Here is a 15,465-nt window from a genome sequence, read left to right on the forward strand (position 1 = left end):
TATGCTCTGATAATATATGCATTGTCGTTCATCATTTTGATACCGGCAAAAAGGTCCCAAAGATAAAGAAACTATAATGTTAATAAGTTCTCTTTCCCGTACCTGTCCCTGCCAGTCAGACGTGCTGACCAGGATGATGCTCTCTGGAAGTTGATCCTCGGAACTCAAGATCTGATTGAGTTGATCGTACACAGTTTTTCTGGGCGTCTGAAAAGGGGGGTTTTAGAAAAAAATCAGTTCCAAGTCTCTTATTCGTTTGCGGTTTGCATGCATTGTTTTATCAGAAAGATTTTAAAGTGGAAAATCAAGTGTAATTTCTGCAGCTACTAACGCAGAACCAGGTGCAGAGTCATTGGTCCATTCCCAGATAACAAGAGTCTAATTAGTCTAATGAAACGTTTGGTTTCTCAGCTAAAAACATACAGAAATCACTTCACCTGTAATTTCTTATTCCATTATGCGAATAATCCATCGCAGTTGATTATAGATCCACAGCCCTTTCTAAAATACACTGCGAGATTCGGGCCTACACACATTGTGTGGGTCACGGGAGTTTACTTGACGAATCTTCACCGCACTAGCCGGTGCGAATCGTTGGAGGGAAGTGTGAGGGGCATTGAGGTGTAGTGCAACAATGGATTGTGCTGCACTGCCCTCTGCTGCCCACGATATATAAATTCCGTAACCCTATTTGTGTATGGCGGCGATTCGTCCGTAAAATATCCAGGCTAAAAATCCCGCTGAGCTTCTGAGATCTGATGAGGTTCAGCTGCATTCCGGCCAAACCAGAACACTGCAGTCTAAATGCGAGGACTTGGTTTGAAACATAATTCGTCACAATCTATACTTTAACGTTCCATCGCGTGAATATTTGATGGCAGTACCTTATACAACTGCTTGTTAACAAACCTGCCAAGAGCATTTAAATGTAGATTTGAAGCTTTTGTGACTGCAAGGATTCATATTCTTAGGTTTTTTCGGTAAAGTCACGTAGGTAAAAAAAATAAAATTAATAAAAGTAAAATAAAATAAAAATCACGACGTTTCGGAGGCAACACAAGCTTCCGTCTTCAGGTGGAACCGTCACAGCTAGCTGTATCAGCTAGCTGTATCAGCTAGCTGTATCAGCTAGCTGTATCAGCTATCGGGCTGTGACGGTTCCACCTGAAGACGGAAGCTTGTGTTGCCTCCGAAACGTCGTGATTTTTATTTTTATTAATTTTAATTTTTTTACCTACGTGACTTTACCAAAAAAACCTAAGAACATTTAAATGTACTCAAGATAAAGATCCTCGTGAAGGTGCAATTCTGAGAGAATCCACCATGAGGAGCTAATGAAACATCTCCAGAACCTTATTTTTTCAGTTGGGAAGTAGCAGCAGCTTCTGGCTCTCACCCAAGCCAAGCACGCCCGCCAGTTTAATCACGTTGACACCATTTCAATTGTAGCATGGTTACGTGTGAAACAGTTGTATTATTTCCCTACATAAATTCATGACATTCCTTAATAAATATTAAACTCGTTCTAATTAAATGGGTCGATGATTAAAATTGTGGAGTGAAAGAAAACGGAATATATTGTACACCCATGGTGTTAACTTGTTTAACATAAAAAATAGATATAAAAGAACCGCAAATCTGTGGTCCACAATTTTACTCTAGCTTATTAACAAAATAATACACCGTGTGTGCATGTGCGCGATTATGCAGGGCTATTTTAAAAATCTAAGTGTATACCAGCATTCTAAACTGCGCAAAGAATGATTACATTGGTTTCTTGATCCTATCATTAAATGATTCACAAATCACCACAAAGCAGCTTGTAACCACGTAAGGAGAGCAGCTGCCTTTGGGTGTTTGATCGTACAACATGCACTCCACCTAAAAATATATTTGTAATTTTAACAGTCCATTTTTGCGCTTGGTTAACTACCGACATACGTTTGATCTGTTCAGTAATTTCTGACAAATGTTAATAAATGCATATATCACGAAATTGGGGCAATTACCAGAACAGAGACATTTTCTCCCGTTAATTTTCCAGCTTAAACGCTCTCCCCCCTCGTCTGACGAGTTTCTCACCGTGCACGGCAAGCGTGGTCACACTGGTTGACAGCGTTTTTTACATTAAAACTGGGTGGCGCAACCGCATACCTGTCAACCACTTATCAGTGCCTACCTTATTACAGACCAATTCAGACCTTATAGGTCACCCCGTGCCCTTATAAATCTCAACGTTCATCCTACAAAGTACCATCACAAGGGAGAAACACAAATATACCAAAAAAAATGCGCCCGTATTGAAAAGGCTGTATGCCGTATGGACCTGAAAACTCAATTTCTCTGTGCTAGAATACGGGTAAACCGTGTGGTTTGACAAGTATGCAACTGCACTCGGCACAAACCTGCGAGGCGTGCAGGGACTCGGGGGACCTCTCAGAGTCACCCCTCTCTGGCAAACCGCGCTCCGACGGACGCTCCCGCAAGGACGTGCTGCGCGCTCGCCTTTGTTGCTTCAATTCCACCTTACTGCAAAAAACGACAGCACGGCAAGAGGCATTCAGCCAAAACATTCAAGGTGTAGCCCCGCAATCGCCGGTATATTCGGAATTTGCGTGTTCTCCCCCGTGGTCGAGTGGACTTTTATCCGGGTCCTACAGTTTTTGCCCTCTACGTTTCGACTCAACATGCGTTTAAGAGAATTTGGCCGATATAAATTTTCACGTGATAAGCCACTTCGATGAGCTGACATTTATGACCAGGTAGCTTTTGTAAAAAGAGAGGCTCAGTGGGGCTTACCTGGTAAAATAAAACATAGTTTAGTTTTCTTGCAAGAATCACAATTATTCGAAAGGAAATTCCCATGTTAACAATCTCCTTTTCGTTTGAAGGTGATTCAAACATGGATTCTGCCAGGAAATATGAATGCAATATAGTAGGATTCTATTGTGATCCTATGGCGGTGAATCTGGCTTAACAGAGCTTTGGCTATGCTTAGCTTAGCAGAGCATAGCTGATCGCAGCCAGCCAGAATAGCGGGTTTGGCAGATTCCAGACAGCCTAGCGCCAACGGAAAGCATATCTGTCGCATCGGCTAAATATTTCAATAGCGATTGTGGACAAATCTAGCTGTCACACTTGCCATTGAAATGTATTGGCAATGTGTGGGCTACACATTAGACTGCAACTCGCAGACCAGAAGGATCTATGTTGAATACCAATTTAGATCACCTGGAGCACCACGGACACCACCGGGTTTGCCAATCATATATACTGCGACCAAGGGACTATAATTAGGCCCACTGGGACTACGAATTGGCCTACCAGTCCAACAGGACTCATATTTGGTCCACCAGATTTCCAATTCAGAAACACAGAGACTACTACTCAAGCTTTTCGGCCCACTACTTGGACTACTGGGAATGGCAAACCTACCACGATGGTGCTGAATACAGTAAAGAAGACGATGGAAATAAAGACAACACGCCACTCATGTTACACACCGCACATCACGCTATTTTTTGGCCATGAAATATGTTTCAAGAGGGATTCCACCAGGTTGGTCTGGTTTACGGGCCTTCCCGAACTTCAGGGCAGGCTCCATGTAATCTGCTCCCCCCCGACCCCCCCCCCCACGATTCCGCCGTTCCCATTGGCAGTCATAATCGATCATAGGAATTGAATTGCGATTACAGGCTAGGAATGGAGACAAATCACCTAGCTGCAGTGTTCGCCAGTTTGTTTTGTTGGATAACCATAAAAGAGTTTTTTTTTGTGAATGTTGTGGGTTTACTCTCCAACACACCGGTGTGCTGAACTAGTAACAAATTGGCACGTTTTGTTTACGTGACAAACCTTACCAATTGGCTGTCGGGTGGTGGCGGGTTTAACGACACATTTATATTTACGCGATCTCACCCAAAAACCTCCATTATGGACAAAAGCGTTTTGTTCACAGGGTGAGGCAGAAATAAGAGCTCAGGGGAGGGAATGTGATCTCGCCTGGGCTGGAGCCCCTTGTTGTTGTGCCTGGCACACATGCCCTTTCTGGCCAGGCATGTGCCCTTTGTGCCCCGACACGTGCTCTGGCATTTGGCTGTGCATGCCACCCCGCTCGGCTCCCACCAAGCTTTATAAAAAGCTGTAAACAAAAGTTTGAGCCACCGTGCCATTCACGTGGAAATACAACGTCAGCCACAGGAAACTGTGGTCTGCGTAAACAACGATAAACACAGTTCCAATGCTTTTCCTTTCCCATACCCTCCTGCTATAATTTACATAAATAACAGTGGACGATTATAGAATGCTTTTTTAATGGAATTACAATGAGCAAAAGTGGCCATTTAAATATATACAGCATGCTAACATCAGCATGCATATTCAATTCGTATAGGTTTAATATGCAACATCATCTTATGCTTCTACACACTCGGTCGGCTGTTTGCAGGTTCCATTCAATCAAGGGGAAAAACAAACAAAAAGATAAGCATATTCCACTTTGAGCGTTGTTTGCAAAGACTCAAGTGCCATCATTCTAACTAAAGATGCTACAGATTACCTCTGGGCACAAATTACCGAAAGAACACTGAAGTGGAAACAATCTTTAAGGGCCTTGGCACACGGAGGTTTCAACGAGAAGTCGGAAAACAAACATAACGTTGACATCACCACAGCACATGCAGTCTTCACAGTGTCAGCGAGTAGGTTTTTGTGCATGCGATGTGTAGCTCTCCGATGTGATTCCGAGCTGTACCGTGTGTTGTTTGGCACGATGTCTGATGTTTCACCCCATGCACTGGGAGCATCTTCAGGAACGTTGGACCTCATGCTGAGCAAAACAAAGACAAAGATCCCCCGTATAGCCAACACAGACTGTTGGGGCAAGTGCTGTTAGCGAGCACCTGTGAAGGGCAGCACGGTACACGAGGGGGTGGGTTGGCCAGCAACACGTCCGGTCGCCTTTGTCTCCCCAGTGGCGATGTTTACACACCGCACCGCTCCCGGTACAACCCACAAGCACATCATAGAGCTGCTCTTTACAATTATAGAGTCCAATTACAATGAATGGGTGTGCTACCTTCAGGGCACGAGTACTTTAAAAGCACAATTGTGTGTATTAAGCTACCGCACTTTCATCTGTATTTTTCTAAGTGAAATAAAGGTCGTGATATTTGAGAATGAATAAGGAATGTGTATATAGACACAAGCATATAGGCTTATTTACAATAATATCATGAAAAAAGCTTATTTTTGTATTTCATTTCAGAGCTTCATTTCATAATATTTAACCGCTGTGCTGCAATTCAGATAATGAAACTAAACCTATTTCTGCAGCAGCAAAGTAAAAAAAGGCAAATGAATTGCAAAGAGATAAAGAAAATGCCATGTGACCAATTCAGCAGGAATGAAATGCATAGATATATGCAACCATTAATGACTTAGCCTTAGGGACACGGATTCTGCTATTTATATGACCTTTTAGAAGCCTAACTCACCTTTCAGCAAACAAGGAGTAGGTGGTATTCTGACAGTGGAGGCTAAATAATTATGTTGCCATGACTACGGCAAGAGGTGGTGGTGGTGGGGGGGAGGAAATTACGTGGACGTTTGAGGAAGCGTTACCTTGGGGATGATGAGATGATGAGCGACTCGGTTTTGCTGATTTTAGCAGAAGGGGGAAGACGGTCTATTCCAACTTCCCGAAGGCTCATTTCAAACACACTGCCTTCCCTCTCCTCGCCCTCCTGATCGGGAAAGAAAAAAAACAATCAATAAACTCACAATTACTGGCCCAGCAATTACTCAGGAAAATGAATTTAGCTTTGTACGGTCTGACATTTCACATCGGTGCTAAGTGACCATTAACATGTCAAACGATGGCATGAAAGTGCTCAGCTGTTGCAGAAAACTGTCAGAGGCTTTTAATAATTTTATTTTTTATTTTTTATGGGGTAATTGGTTATCTAAATGGAGGCCAATCTGAGAAAATGTACTTTCTGCTGGAGTAAAAAGCTTCCCAGATGGCCTCTGTCACTTTTCAACCAAATGCAAATTTTTTTGTAAACATTTAATCACAATAAATGATTAAAACACATTTAAGTACAGGGGCTCAAGCCAAAATACAATGGGGAACTTTGCATAGTTTCCTGTTATGAAATTAGGTGTTTTCTGAATACAACGGCAAGCTGTGCAGTGCACAAACACAGCAGCAATAGGGCAGGTGTGTGTGTGTGTGTGCACCCAGCATGTGACTTGCAGAGTCAATGCATACAGCTACCATTACGTTCCCAAACATTTCATCATTGTCATTGGAATGCAACCATTCACATTTTGTGCAATTGCAATACATTTTGCCAATATCTCAATGTGAATACTAAAAGCTATAAAAATACAATGTGCGTCAAGCATGCATGCAAAACAAGCCGGCGTTTACCATGGAAATGCTTTCTGTGATGGTTTCTCCCAACTGATGCCTGCTAATGGAAGGCTTAGGTCTCTCTCCATCTACCTGGTAATTGGGGAAACAGCACGCAATAATGAAACACCTCTTTCAAATTAACTATGGCAAGTCATCCTCAAGTGTACATATCGATGAGCACAAAGCTCCCACGAGCTTAAATTACAAAACAAGAGGTGCCAAAAATGCACGAACGTACACACGCGCACACACGTGTGTCTTTGCATGGCAGTCTTTGTTTGGGAAGCGGTTGTGTAGTGGTTAGCAGACTTCACTCGAATCTGGCCACGGCTAACACCAGTGGCGTTATATCTGAACCTATCCTTGACCTCCCCTCGGTCGATTCAGCCATAAACAGCCTTATGCTATAACAATTGCTTGAACATCGAATGTACTTTTGATTTCATGTGAAATTCAACATTAGGTGCGGTGTGCACAGCACTGGGGGAGACAATAGGTTGGGCCGAGCGCAACTCCGATTAACATGGCCTGGCTATGTACGGCGCAAAAGAAGTTCAACATACATACAAACATACTATACACTACCCTACGATACACTCCGATTAGCATGATTGGCATGATTGGCGACATAGGGTGCGAAAGAAGTTCAACAAAAGACAAAGATAAAGATCCCCCATATAGCCTTAACAGACTGTAGGGGCAAGTGCTGTTAGCGAGCACAAGTTCAACATACATATACACACACACAATGCTGGATACACACGCGCTCCCGCTTGTGAGCCGATTTGACCTTCAGTCGAGGTGTTCACAAACAGCTCTTGCCCTGACAGTATACAGAGGCTGTACGGGCAAGACCTTTGCCTCTGTGTGTGTGTGTAGGGCAACCCAACACTCACTGGACTCACAGACTCGCGTGTCTGGCTGCGCAGGCTTTGTACGCTGCCCAGCTCTGTCTGCGAGCTCGAGTGAGACATGCCTTCGAAAAAGGGTCTGCAAGACATGAGGAAAAAAAAGTGTACGTAAAATGCTTTAACTTTGGTGACTTGGAAGACAAAACCATGAAAGCCGTTTAGTCAAAAGTAATAAAGCCTTACGAAGAGGAAAACTAAATGTATTTTTTACTGCTCGGTTTGTTTAGCAACGTTCAAAGTAGAGAATGGTTTAATAAGCATGGCGCATGCACGGCAGGGTGTGGAATGTGGCATGTAACGGTGTGTGAGTGGCGAGCGTTCTATAAGTAAGCTGCAAAAAGACCCTAAAGTATATGCTCGTAACTATAAACTGTACAACATGTTACATTGTACTTGTTAATACTTCTTTTGTACAAAATATGATCGATATCAGAGGGATTCTAATTGCCATTTTAAATGTAAGTCTAAATTGGGTAGAAACAAACACTTCATTAAAAGTGACACATAGTTACAGCTTTTTGCAAGAGGGCGAGTTTATAGTATGTGAGTGTGGAGTACACGTGCATTAGTACGTACGCATTATTGCTTGGCTAGTGTACTGCGTTATAATCCCAACGACCTAGTTTTAATTGCCACGCATGGATAACATCAGATGCAAGAAGTATCTGAACTATTTGTCTTTTGTCAACGTGACACTTTTTTGCCGATTGGCCGTGTCGGGTGGTGGAGGGTTACGACACATTTATAAATAACGCGATCCAACCCAAAAACGTTTATTATGAATAATATTGGTCGCGAAAGCCTGCTACTTCTTAAACCATCTGAACCAGTAATTGGTCCCCCTTTCCCAGGTCTACTCAGCCTCATAGGAGCACCTGGTAAGGCATCGCGTGCTTAAAGATGCGCTTCAGCGGCCATCTAGAACATTCTTCCTTCCAATATTAGAAAGTCACTGGAGCGATGCACTTTTAAATCTAAATTGAAAGCTCATTTCTTTAGAATTTCTTTTTGTGTTTAGTTTGTTGTCCTTCCCTCACACATCCGACTAGCACGGTTTGCTACGTACAGTGCGAAAAAAGTTCAAAACACACACATACATAAACATCAGCATTGGGGAGACACAAGATGGCCAAGTATAGTAACTGTCCACACCACCCTCATGTGCTGGTTCTGCCTTAAGTGCTTGCGAACAGCATTTGGAGCTACAGCTACAAGTCAAAAATAGGAACTTTGATGTTTGCATATGTAATACGAGGTGATCCGTTTATAGACACTCCACTAAAGTAACAGATACATTACCGAAGCCAACACATTTTATTCAAACCTCTACACATGTCTTCCGCCAATCTTAATATCCTCTTAACATATTTTAACAATCTAGATTCGAAGCACTTCTCCAAGATATGGAGATATGGAGTCATCGGTTTCACAATACTAAATGGCTTGTAGACAAGCAAGTAGTGTCATTAGAAATCAAGTAGGGGTACTGATACAATAGATAACCATGTATAGCCTCCAACGAATGCTGTGTGCAGAGCACTACACGATACATGGCATGCTTGTTAAGTGCATGGTGCAGTGAATATTTTTTGCATCCAATGGGTGTCGATTTCGACGTTCATTCAGTGTCCACGACGCATGGCCCCCACATTACTTGAGCTTAGGCTTTGGTGTGCTCATAAGGCTCTCATCCTCCTCCATCTCAGGCCCACTGTCGCTGGGGTTGTACACGTCCAGACTCTTGTACAGGAAGTCCAGGTCTTCCACCTCTTGAGGATGTGGGTCAGGCTCCGAGTCCAGGACCTGGTGTAGAGCGAGCAGTGCAAGACGCGGAGAGAAAAAAAATAACCATTGTTGCATTTCACATCGATTGGGAAAGGTTACTGTTGAGAACTCAATAATTTTAGGTCTCCTTTTAATATTGATCCCCAATGCACTTTCTTGGTGGGTGTACGCATATATTTAAACTGGCAGGGCCTTGGTGCCCATAGGCAAACACACCAACCACTGGGTCACCACACTATTTTCAAATGCAACGTAATGTGAAAGCAACCTGCGTTGGGGTGGATATATCATAAATTTTGGTTGTTTACTTAAAAAAACCTAGAGTGTATCGCGGGACTAGGGTTATGATGAATAAGGAGGTTTAAAGTTAACAATGAAAAAGCTTCACTCGCATCAGAAACACCAATGTGGAAAGTTCATGGTTTATCTTTTTCATTCATTCCAGAAAATAAAATTCTAGATACTTCAAAAGAAGGATGCCTGGAGGTCACGAGAAATCCAATATGCCATCATAAATAATAATAGGCATTTTCAAGTTATTTCATTCTAATAATCCAAACATGAGCAACACATAAAAACGTGTAAATGCTGTCTGCTCTTACCTCGTCGGTGACCTTAAATCGCCTGAGTAAAGCTGTGAACTTCTGTTTGAAGTTTTGTTGCTGAAAAAAATTCAAAAGACCGCATTATACTAGGGTCAAAACAGAAGCACAAAGATGATCTCAAAGGAAATCTGTATTGCGGTGCAAACATTTTGTTACAATGCGTCTTGCTGTGTTAACAAACGCAAAGTATTCATGAAGCGTATAGATTACATTTTAAACCTCGGAAGAAAATAATTGATTCTTTTTTTTAGAAAAGATACATTTGGAAACCAAATAGCAAAGCTTTTTTTTCAAGACAACTAGCAATTACGGCCGAGTCAAGCCAGTACAAAGGTACTTCCACACAGCAGTGCGTACAATGTGGCATCAAAAAAAAGTGGGTACGATTCATTTTGACCTTCAAATTTCTCTCGCAATTTAAAGTGCCTCTCAAAGCCGACACGCTTATTATGTTTGCGCACTGAAACACACGTGTTCTCCACAAAACATCCAGCCAACACGCAGCAAGGAGACAACGTGAAAGAGAATTGAGTCATCGTTCACAGTTATCAATTATTTTAAAGTATCTTTTGCTTTCATTATGCTACAGATGCTTGACCGAATGGCAAGTATGTTTGTTCTGCGAGTGCATGCGTCATCAAACACCCATACCCGTGCCATTGACGTGGGTTGGTTTTTCCGTCTCGGCTTAGGCTTTCGGATATCATCATCCTCATCGTACAAATCCTACAGAATGAACAAAGGATTACACAGAGGGATTATTCCCCCGAGGCAATAAATAATTCACAAATCGTGCCGCAAACAAAAATATTATTAAACGCAACGGGGGTTCGCTAAGCCAGCAGCATTACCAGTTAATGTGACAGCAATTGTAAGTGTCACATGAAAGTAACCGCAATGTTAAACTCGTGAACAAGCGATGGTGGTGGTCTTAAAGGTCTTGTGCACACCGTCGAGGCTACAGTTCACGGATTAACAACTCAAGACGAGCTCAGGTGGGAAAAAAACTCAGCATTACAAAGCATAAGCGTCCAGCTTAAGGAATGTTAATCTTGCATGTGATATAAAACAAAAATCCCTCTCAACTAGCGAGGCTACTGTATGCCCCCCCCTACTGAAGACAGTGTTACGCACTACTCTACCACTTTTTAATGCATTCTTGACTCAGCCAGTGAAGCGTACCAAGAGAATGCTGTATAATAAATGCGTCATCAAAAGGATCTCACCGGCGCATGCTCATCGCTGCCCTCTTGCTCCGAAGAGAAGCTTTCATACTCATCCTCCGAGAAGTTGTACATGTCTGGCGAGCGCTCTGCACAAACACACATTAAAAGCAAGCACAATGTTATGCAAGTTTTCGATAATTCATAGCGGTCCTACAATTGCGTGACAAAATAATTATAGAGACATGTAAAAAATAAATACCTTTAACGATCAAAATTATTTGCTTAATCCTGCCAAGATGATTAATATTCTCTTGATTTATAGTCAATGTTGTGGTGGCACGGTGGATATTGCACAGCGCTATGAACTATTCGCTGACCAGCTTGGTGAATTATGGTCAAACGACGTGGCATGAAGAGGCCATCATCCAGAAGTAGATTGACAAATGGCTGAATAATTTTTCTTCAATGTAGCATTACATTTACAAATGCATATTTTAACAATAACCACTACATTATCCCCCCCCCCATCCCCTTTATTAAATGTTCTTCCCCTACCCCTTAAATTCACTGCTCCCCATCATTACCATTACCGTGATAGGGCAGCGAGCCCGGACGCCCTCGATCGATCCCGAATTTTGAGGGTGTATTACGTCGAGTTTGTTACACATGTTATCTGCAATTTTTTGGCCCCTTTTTGAAATCCACTTTGTATTCTGGGTTTTTTCATGACAATAAAATCTCTCTATATATATACAAACAATACCACTTCATGGTGGATTTGTCATGGAATTGTATGGTATTATCAAGGTGATTTACCTTTGGCGAGCTTCATGAGACAACATTTGTTAAAAATCCGAACTATCGTTTAAATGTAAAAATTTCGCAATCAGAGTGACAACTCTGACTCAACAACACCGAGGGCCTCTCACCAAGGGACTTGCGTTTGGGTGCCACCTGCAGCCCACCGTCCTCGTGGTCGATGGGCTGGCTGGACAGCGAGAAGATTGCAATCTCGGCCACGCGCGCTGTCTGTTCTTTCAGGCTGCTGTGCAGACTCAGCATCTGCCTTCCATCCGTGGGGCACTGCATTACCTGCTCACGAGCCACAAACAGCGTTAATGGGAAATCCACTACGGGCGGGAACGGTTTATACCATTTTTCATACTTTGGCTTTTAGTCTGTCGTTTACAATTATTTACGTGAGAAGATTTTTTTTTTAAACCGTAACAAAGGAGCCCCCACTCGCTCGCTCTTTCGCTTACTAGAATTAAAGCTGGCACGATGTTTTCGAAAGTGATCAATTGTGTTTTGTTGAAGCACATTATTGGCAATGTAGATTTCTTCTATGTCCAAGTGATGGAGCACATGGAGGCCATTAACGAAAGCTCCATAGACCATTGTACAAGAGACAAGCACCTTCAATTTGACTTAATGTAATGCTGAAGACAGGAAAGAATCTACAGCACGGGATGACCAAACACAATGCTAAGAATGATTGCGGCACATTAGAGCCACTCACCCCTTTTGTGCCTTCACTTTAAAAATCCTGGCATGGCCATGAAACGTTCATTATGAATCCACACAGCATGAAGAATTTAGGCTACATAAAACAAATCCCACTCGTCTCAATATTGCTGCTACTGCCCATTAATTTATAATACGTTTTTTGTAATTGTTATAAATGTAAATAACATTTTAATCTAATTACGTGTTAAACTAATTTAGCTGTTTTATCTATTCATTCCCAGATTCTTTGGCATATCTCCTGCACATAAATACTACACGATAAGACCTCTGCATTATTAATACAAAAAGCTTCATAATTCATCACAGCACTTTACCTCTGACATGTTAATGACCCCGACTGCAAGCGTCTTGTATCCAAGAATAGTTCGGTTTTTGTATCGTTTCCGCCTCTGCAACATAACTTGCAGTTTGTTCCCCTCGCGCTTTAAAAAGTGGGGGTACTGTAAAAAAAATATACAACACGTAATTAAACGAGGTTTTTGGGTTAGATCGCGTAAATATTAATGTGTCGTTAAACCCGCCACCACCCACCCGACACAGCCAATTAGAAAGGTTTGTCACGTGAACAGAACGTGCTAATTCGTTACTAGTACAGCACAACGGTGTGATGGGAGAGTAAACCCACAACATTTACATTTCGAGTAAGACGTTTCACCGGTAATTACAACAACCAGCATTATCAGGTGACAGCCAGAGTTGTGGAGAAATCATCCTCATGTTTCAGTTTTAAATAAAGGGATAAATGTGATATCGTCACTTATGGGCCAATCAGAGAAGGGGGGGGGGCGTGGGGGCAGGTTAATGTCGTCATATAAATTACAATGGATATCCATTACCAGTTGGGTTATTAGAAAAATATCTTAACAGAGCAATGCAACAACAGCAAAAAACAAAAAGGATTTCACAATACAGAGCTGCAAAACAAGTGTACAAGTGTAATAACTCTACCCTTTAAGTAATACCACTTAGTAAAATACATAGCCGTAATGTTAATTATATTAACTGAAAACCACAGTTCATCCGAGTGCAGTTTTCTGGGTTGGGCTGCACGGTGAGCATTTCTTCTCGAATGCTTTCGCCGCGCTGCCACTACGAGCGCATCTTCGCGAGTCCGCAACATACACGTCCAACCATCTGGATTACCGATGCACATACCACCGCATCCGGCTACTCCTCGAGACACCCGTAGCAGTGCATGGCAAAAGCTTGAGAGAGGAAATACTCAATAACACAGCCCACACGGTATTAACCGTCCACAATACAGGTTTTTTTTTGGTTAGATCGCGTAAATATAAATGTGTCGTTAAATCCACCACCACCCTACAGAGACAATTAGTAAGGTTTGTCAAGTAAACAGAGCATGCCAATCCATTACTCGTACAGCACACCAGTGGGTTGGAGAGTAAATCCACAAACAACATTTACAGAGTACAACGTTTCGCCAGTAATTACAACCACCATCATCAGGCGGCAGCCAAATTTGTGGACATCCTCCTGTTTCATTCCTTTTTTACACCGGCATTAATTGTACTTGGATTACAAGTGGCTGCACAAACGCATGCGTCGAGGACACTACACTCGCCACCTACAATTTCCATCCTATCTGTGGTCTGTCATGTCCACAAGGACAAATTTACGTGCTATAACCAAAAATCCAGTGAAACGGTGGTTTCTAAGACACACACATAAGCACGTACAAAAAACACTTTAGTTCCAAACATTTGCAGCTTATTTAAATAGCACACACGCTTGCTGTGCACAGTTACAGAAGAACAGCGCATACCTGAAGTGAGAAAGACAGCTGCAGATCAGTCTCATTTGGTGGCAGTGGAATTTCATTTGATCGCAATACACGCTTGGAACCCTGTTGGGAAACATTAATAACACAATCAGAGCATTTCTGATCTGTTGTACAAAGCAGACAGTGCCACAACCAAAACAAAACCAGGGCCGCATATCCAAAGCCACAACGTTGACAATCTCCTGCAGAAGGGGCACATGTTGACATTCTCTGTCTCACCTAAGCCTTGGCACACCCTCCGAGCTTGACTCACTCTCAAGCTTGTCCCCCACGGCTGCACGTCAGTGAGTGGCTCGTTCCTCTGGCTGGCGGGGGGTGGCGAAAATTGGTGTCGGCTCTAAACCAGACTGTATAATTTCTAAAATGTCAACTCTTTTTAAGCACGCATCCCTTCACCTCCCACTTGATTCCAATCCCCAAGCTCCTTGTTGTCTACCAAAGTCAAACGTCTCCATTCATCATTACTGATGATTGCAATGTCAATGTTGACGAGCCCTCTCATTCCACCTCAAACACCTTCAAGCCGCTCATGGAATCCACGGACCGCTCTAAATTAATACCGTATACTACTCACTAACAACGGTCAAGCTATCAACCTCATCATCTCAAACACCATGTCCATCACTCAGGATCTCACCTTTTTCAAGAACCTCCGTGCACTCGCCTCTGCATACCTCTCCCCCTCATCTCAGTCTATTCTTGCCCGCACTCTCCACTCCAGCCACAAAAGCTTTTTTGTTGAAGACCCCAGTCAATCTTGGCTCAGTGGGCGGTCGCATCCTCTCTTCATCACCCCCATTGTCTGGAACTCCCTTCAACTCGCCATTAACGCTGGCAAAACCCTGCTCCGGTTCAAGTTCATACTAAATATCTTCCTTTTCTTCCTGTGCCTATGACGGACTGCCTCTTTATCTCTGGAAAATAATTAAACCCACTGTTTGGTCGTTTTTATTTAAATAGGAAGCCAAATGGTATTGTAATACATGTTACGATCACATTGTAGAATATATAGTGTCCTGCAGGCCAGTAAAAACAAAACCACACGTATGTACAGAAAACTCTCGTCACTGCTGGAAAAACAATTTGCTAAATATATTTTCTGGGAATGTCATGAGCATTTAGAATAAACATCGTTGGCAAAAATGTTAAAAAGGTCAATCCTCTATACAAATGACATGGAAATTGGCATGGCAGGTGTCATTCATCATTTGCAAAGATGATTTAGTTGTTGTTCGATCCATTAGAACAGTGG

General features: G+C 42.5%; 1 protein-coding gene across 3 annotated transcripts in view; it reads right to left on the reverse strand.

Moving 5' to 3' along the window:
• The window catches only part of LOC144937121 (phosphofurin acidic cluster sorting protein 2-like), a 44,972-nt gene that overhangs the window by 13,136 nt on the left and 16,371 nt on the right, over positions 1–15,465 (reverse strand). Inside the window, exons 3-15 of one of the 3 annotated variants that reach the window (XM_078864408.1) lie at positions 14,196–14,276; positions 12,727–12,852; positions 11,815–11,977; positions 10,946–11,031; positions 10,371–10,445; positions 9,717–9,776; positions 8,984–9,132; positions 7,324–7,408; positions 6,434–6,508; positions 5,623–5,744; positions 4,754–4,828; positions 2,406–2,529; positions 103–207 (exon numbers count right to left, since the gene is read on the reverse strand). In XM_078864408.1, the coding sequence (XP_078720534.1) occupies positions 103–207; positions 2,406–2,529; positions 4,754–4,828; positions 5,623–5,744; positions 6,434–6,508; positions 7,324–7,408; positions 8,984–9,132; positions 9,717–9,776; positions 10,371–10,445; positions 10,946–11,031; positions 11,815–11,977; positions 12,727–12,852; positions 14,196–14,276 (1,326 nt within the window). Of the gene's footprint in view, positions 1–102; positions 208–2,405; positions 2,530–4,753; positions 4,829–5,622; positions 5,745–6,433; positions 6,509–7,314; positions 7,409–8,983; positions 9,133–9,716; positions 9,777–10,370; positions 10,446–10,945; positions 11,032–11,814; positions 11,978–12,726; positions 12,853–14,195; positions 14,277–15,465 lie in introns of all 3 variants that reach the window. The other 2 variants (XM_078864407.1, XM_078864409.1) reach the window with 2 other exon arrangements.

Source organism: Lampetra fluviatilis, chromosome 18 (assembly GCF_964198595.1).
Source record: "Lampetra fluviatilis chromosome 18, kcLamFluv1.1, whole genome shotgun sequence".
Classification (NCBI taxonomy): Eukaryota; Metazoa; Chordata; class Hyperoartia; order Petromyzontiformes; family Petromyzontidae; genus Lampetra; species Lampetra fluviatilis.